The sequence below is a fragment of the Priapulus caudatus genome, unplaced genomic scaffold (genome assembly GCF_000485595.1).
Source record: "Priapulus caudatus unplaced genomic scaffold, Priapulus_caudatus-5.0.1 Scaffold95, whole genome shotgun sequence".
In the NCBI taxonomy this organism is placed as follows: domain Eukaryota; kingdom Metazoa; phylum Priapulida; class Priapulimorpha; order Priapulimorphida; family Priapulidae; genus Priapulus; species Priapulus caudatus.
In genome coordinates this window covers 494062-500382 of record NW_014577156.1, presented here as the reverse complement: position 1 = coordinate 500382, position 6321 = coordinate 494062, and the positions used below count along the sequence as shown (strand labels likewise).

General features: G+C 43.4%; 1 protein-coding gene across 8 annotated transcripts in view; it reads right to left on the bottom strand.

Annotated features, from left to right (window-relative positions):
• Positions 1–6321, bottom strand: part of LOC106804986 (single-stranded DNA-binding protein 3-like) — a 92880-nt gene that overhangs the window by 27853 nt on the left and 58706 nt on the right. For 7 of the 8 annotated variants that reach the window (XM_014806418.1, XM_014806422.1, XM_014806419.1 and 4 more), the window contains one exon: positions 4681–4758. The exons of the other annotated variant lie outside the window; for it this stretch is intronic. In XM_014806418.1, coding sequence (XP_014661904.1) covers positions 4681–4758 — 78 coding nt within the window. The remainder of the gene's footprint in view (positions 1–4680; positions 4759–6321) is intronic. 8 annotated transcript variants of the gene reach the window in all.

Genomic DNA, 6321 nt, shown 5'->3' with positions numbered 1-6321 from the left:
GGTGGCGCGTCACGTGTTGTGAGAGAGCGTGTGTGTGCGTTCGTGTGTATCCGATATGTCACGGGCATAACGAAAATAGATGATGCTCTGATACTACACACCTAAATGCAAAGAAATCACATAATTTAAAGAACGTCCAGAGTGCTGGTGTACGTGGGTGTGATAGTATAGTTAGCTGGATTAACCAGACATGACTCATGAGGAATTCACAATCAAAACTACTTCAACTAAAAAGCATGTCACCAGTGACAGACTCCTACTAGTGCATTACACACATTGCACACACGCACGCCATACACACATCACACACACACACACACACACATATATATATATATATATATATATATATATATATAACAAGCCAGCTACGCAAGAGAAAACTACAAACATTGGAAGTCTGTGCAGAAATCAGCGAAGTCACACATGAAAGAGCAGAAAGGGGAAAATAAGCTGGGTGTTCGGGAAAGTCTGCGTGCCTCCCAGCCCAAAACACCTGTCCTACCCGTGCCGTCGTCTGCACAAATGCGACACCTAGTGACAACCGCATAATGCCTTATGGCTAACCCCACCCCCTACCCCCACCAGTTCATATACTGCCTCTACACTTACACCTATCTGTGACATGGAAAACACCCCGCATTTTGGTTGCGAGAATGTTTTTCTCGCGCCTCACACAATGTGGACGGCATCTTACGTCTACCGATTAAGCTCGTTCAGCATCTTGCTGCAGCCATATTACGCGGCGTTTAGTCCTGGATGTTAAATGCGCACACCGCCTCCAATAGACTGAGCATTCCATGCCGATATCGCGTGGTTTACAAGGAGTGCAGGCAGACCGTCCTACTGTCCAGGTGAAGAGCAGGGCGCCACCCAGTGGCAGAATTTGAAAGCGCTGCCTCTTTCCCCGCAGATAGCAATCTCTAAAAATACCTACCTGTCCGTACCTTACGAGTAAGGCATGAAATTTTGTTCGAGAGAGACACCTCACCAGAGACGGGCAAATCCACCCTAAGAGCTAGCTTTTTATCCATGCCCTCCCCTTTAGTGTGAACTGATTTACCCTTTTCATCAGAGTGGGGAAACCTCTTAGCGACTTAAGTGTAATCTACTACTGACAGAGGAGTATTTCGAGTAGGCATGCCACCGAAAATGGGCTATCTGCTGCGCATTTCACTACAGGAACAGTGAATTTCCCAGCCTCCGTCTTCTCTCTCTCTCTCACACACACATCTCCTCTCTCTCTCTCTCTCTCTCTCTCTCTCTCTCTCTCTCTCTCTCTACTCTCTTCTCTCCTTTCTCTCTCTCTCTCTCTCTCTCTCACACACACACAGACGCACACGCACACGCTCACGCACACGCACACGCATACGCACACGCACACGCACACGCACACGCACACGCACACGCACGCAAACACACACACACACACACCCACACACATACACTCCCACACTCATACACACATACACATCTCTCAATCGCCTCTGAATCCCAACCAGCTGGGGATAACACTGGTATTATAGCAGTGTACCCACCTGACTCGGTGGCATGCCACAGTGTGGGGGTGGGGGTTGTGGGTGGGGGGACGGCTGAGATGATCCCGGCTGTACATTCGGCGGAGACGGGCGCATGTGTGCATTCTGAAATCATAGCGAACTGCTCAAACAACACACGACAATCGCTTCGACACCCTACTCCTCAGCACTCGCCGATGCTTCCATCCCCCAGTACGTGCAGGCGAACAAGCAAGAGTGGGTGCTGACGAACAGGGTTCGACTAAAATCTGCACACAGCAACGGCTAACATGACATAATGTGAACCACAGGCACTTGGAGCGTTTCAATAAAATATAATGCTAATAAATACGAAATCTATTTACTACCAAAGTCTTAATGTAACTCTCTTTCGCTTATTATTGCCGACAATTTCCTGTAAATGCCGTGCAAATGCTCCTCTGCAACACACATGTACACCACGCGCACGCTGCCGCACACTACATGTGTCAGTGTGCGCGCGGTGTACATGTGTGTTGCAGAGGAGCATTTGCACAGCATTTACAGGAAATTGTCGGCAATAATAGGCGAAAGAGAATAGAGAAACATTAAGACTTTGGTAGTAAATAGATTTCGTATTTATTTAGCATGATATTTTATTGAAACGCTCCAAGTGCCTGTGATGTGAACAGCGCTGCCGAAACAAGGACAGAAGACCTTCACATGTTAACTGCTGGGAACAGCTAGCAGAGAAATTGCCCGGATCTCAAAAACTGTTGGCATATGACCATTAATCTACGGTTTAGTTTATTACACAGTTTCCCATGCTCGTTTGATATAGACGAGTTGAGACTTCTCGTCCCGCATGACGTTGTTTACGTTTTATGTATACCAAATTTATTATTTCTTTTATTTTTATTTTTATTTTTTCCAAAACTCAAGGCAACATCTAAGAGCATGTGAAGGTCATATCTAGTATTTGTTACAAACGAACAATGCCACATGTGAACAGTGAACAACTAAAACGGCAACAACTAAAGAAGGATTCTTCAAATTAAGATAAATGTGATTCTTTTAATTTTATTTACAAATATGTGCACCTTTTTAAAGGAATCGCTTTTTACAATTTTTGTTTGTTTATCTACTTTTTTACTCTTTCAAAATTCATAGGCCATCAATTGAATGCAGGTCCCCACCACAAGAAATCATTTTATTACACACACACACACGCGCACGCACACACAACACACAAACAAACAAACAAAAACAAACAGACACACAGACAGACAGACAGACAGAAACGCACACACACAAACATACACGCGCGTGTATATATATATATATATATATATATATATATATACAGTGAGTAGGTGCCCAATATATGCTGCTTGTGTCTGCCTGAGCTTCATTTTTCCCAGGTTTAACCTCAGGTTCTTCTGCCTGCACCGCTGTAAGAACGCACGGACATTGGAGTCATGATTGTCCAGAGCCTCTTCCATAGTGTCTCCTACACCTTGCACTAGCACATCATCGACGATGCTTCTCACGCCTCTTCCTACTTTATACTTTGCATCATTTTTGGGGTTGATCATTTTCACCCAACACTCCCCCATTGGTTGTATGGTGCCCCCATCGTTGATTCAAGGTGCAAGGACCCCGGCAACCTTCCGGTACCCTCAAACACAATCTTGATGTAACAAACGCTCAGGTGTTTGTTTATAACAACATGTGTTGTGACAGATAGTACCAGGGTACGTTCCGGTATACCGGACTGTACCCAGGGTACGTTCCGGCAGTACCCTGGGGGACATAGACCCTCTCAGCACAAGTAAGAGGTCGATAGACATAATTTCCAAACATTTGAATGTTAATTATGTAGAGTACATTTGAACTACTCTTACTACTATTTTCTGGTATGTACTAGTACAACTGAACTACTAATGAATGGTATCTACGATTATATGAAGGTTTGTGCTGCCATCTGGTGATTATGTTTACTTGAAGTCTTAAATGATACCATAGTGCAGTCGATCAAAATGATGATGAGCCCGTGAATCGAGTCTAGGATTTAAACGTTAGTTTTCACAACTTTTATGATGCTAGTCATGCGTTTTTATGGACTTCATCACAGGCTATCAATTAATCAGAGATAATACGTGCAGATATTGAGTCAATTAAGCACCAGTAGTAAGCCAATTTTTTCAGCTTACGGACACTCCCGATTTTTCTGCAGAGTAATATTAACATTCCCCATTATCCGCCGAGCACTGCCTTACTTGGCTGATGGAAATAGCATGCAGCTTCAAATATAAAGGGTAAAAAATGTATGCTATAGTATGTTCTAACATTCTTAAAAAATTGTGAAATATTATGTCATAAGTGGCAGAGCTGGTTAATTAAATCGATTTGACATATTGTTAGCTATTTAAAAATACAATTATTTATTTGCCATCTTCCGGTAAAAGTTTTTCTTAGTGACCTACCATTATTTTGTTAAGCAAGTTTCAGGTCAAAGGATAAGCCATTTTCTCATTAACATGGCTTAATTTCCAGCTGTTTACTTTTGGCAGTCCCAACACAATCATGCTGTGATATCACAGCTTCATGTATACGTCTCCAAACTGATCGAGTTTACCTGTGTATTGGAGCTGCTTATGGCACATGTAATTGACTCCAATTGGTACAACCCCCTCCCGGGCCTTTTCCCAACGGCCCATAAATGACATGACTTGTGAAATTCCTGGGTAGAACTCTGCACACTAAACACATACATGCCTACACACCTGCAATGCGTGCGGGGGTGCGCAATCATCTACCCATACTTGGATAGTTCATGGTTAAGGCCCCCGCACACGGTGCGCATTTGGCGCGTGTAAACGGCGCTGAATACAAGTCACACATGCGCATTGCTTGGGTTGTGTGCGCAAGCGGCGCACTCCAGCCCACACACGGTGCGAATTCGGCGCACGCCATCAGCGCTGAGCTAAACGCATGCGCCATTTGTGCTCGTAAACCAGCCCACACACGATGCGAATTCGGCGCAGCATCGTTGACGCACCGTGTGCGGGGGCCATCACGCTCGACATCAGTCGAGTTTATACTACAAACGGCACCTTCACGGAGATAACACCATCACGCGCGCCATGAAGCGCTGGCCATGGCGCTGGCAGAGCGAGCTTACCGAGCTGACATTGTCTTGTTGATACGGCAACCTAACTGGACCTCTGGGACCGCCTGGATATCTTGGTGACATCATGTGCTGCAAGTAGACAACAACGTCAACACACGCAGGGTGACTGAATTGCGTGTCGAACTCTCTGCCCATGCAGTCGCACGCGCTCTCGTGCAATGACGCTGCGTACGCATGAAGCAAAGCATTCCTCATGTCCGTACAAGATGCTTTTGTGACATCCAGACGCACTTCGTGAATCAAGACGCTTCCCTCATACTTCTCTTGCGTACATGTTCGCGCAAATGAAACTCGGCAAAGGCAAAAATGGAAGTGAACATTTCCAAATTCGATTGAACTGAACGTTGGTTGGACCAAAAGGCGTGGGCAGCGAGTCAAAATCAGTGGGGAGACAAAACTTTGCACCTCTAATCATTAAAAGAAGCTATATAGCTACAAACGAAAGCGCATATCTTTAATCTAGTGCGTAACCGACTGCTTGTTGGCAACAAAAATTAAAGCACTATGCTGCATGCAGTTGGAGTGTATCAGTAGGTGGCAGATACTACACAGTTAAAAACACCAGTGATTGGAAGACCTGGCATGCAGCTTCAGTAAAATAGCAATTTTTGCACCGTTAAGATACATACCACTATGAGGACTATGAACAGATTAACCTTTCCTTCTGACCCAAATACCTTAAAACCTTTATATATATATATATATATATATATATATATATATAATTAACGCTTCTCGAATATACAAATGTTTTTATAAAACTATGTAGATGTCTTTGTACATGTAGAAAGGATACACGTGACATTATTTTAAATACCAACAAATTCAATGTAATTTGGTTAAAAACTGTTATGGAAAAAAACACTAAACAATTAAAAACACATATATTGAACCCCCCTGACGAAATGTCATTATTCACTTGCAACAAACACGGGATTTTGTGCAGGATATTGTGAAAAATTACTACTGCATATATTATACACATCCAGCATTTTAATGATGTGCAGTGCAGCATGGATTCGCAGGCAACTAACTACCTGGCAACTTTGCGTATGAATTCAAATAAACCAGGGTTTTTCTTGTATTTTATTGAATAACATGGTTGAAATTTGCATCCATTGGAGGATTAGAAAAACAATAGGAAGGTGACTGTGAAATATGGTCTAAACGCCTGAAGATAAACAGGGTAGAAATAGAACACTTTAATTAAGGAAGGTAGAATGAACCTTCCTAGCCTCGTGAAGAAGGAGTCTGCAGGACAGATGTACAAGCAGAACTATACACATAAAAATGAAGTGGCAACATGAGTCAGGGACTGACTGTCACGCTGACTAAAATGATCATGTTACCTCTTCTCTACTTTACCTACCACATAATAAGATTTCAAAACACAGAGCAGAATTGTACTTTTACTTTTTTTAGTTTGGGGTTATGGACAAGAAATTTTTTTGAGGGTCACATGGACTCCTGCTGATGCCAGATCAGGAAGCCGTAGTAGAACAGAGTATTGACTCCGGACTCCATCTAACTTCTTTGTTATTATTCTCTCACGGCAATTTAGCCCCTGATACATGCATTTCTCTCTCTCGTCTCTTCTCTCTCTCTCTTCAAGAAAACGCTCCGGCCCGGGGA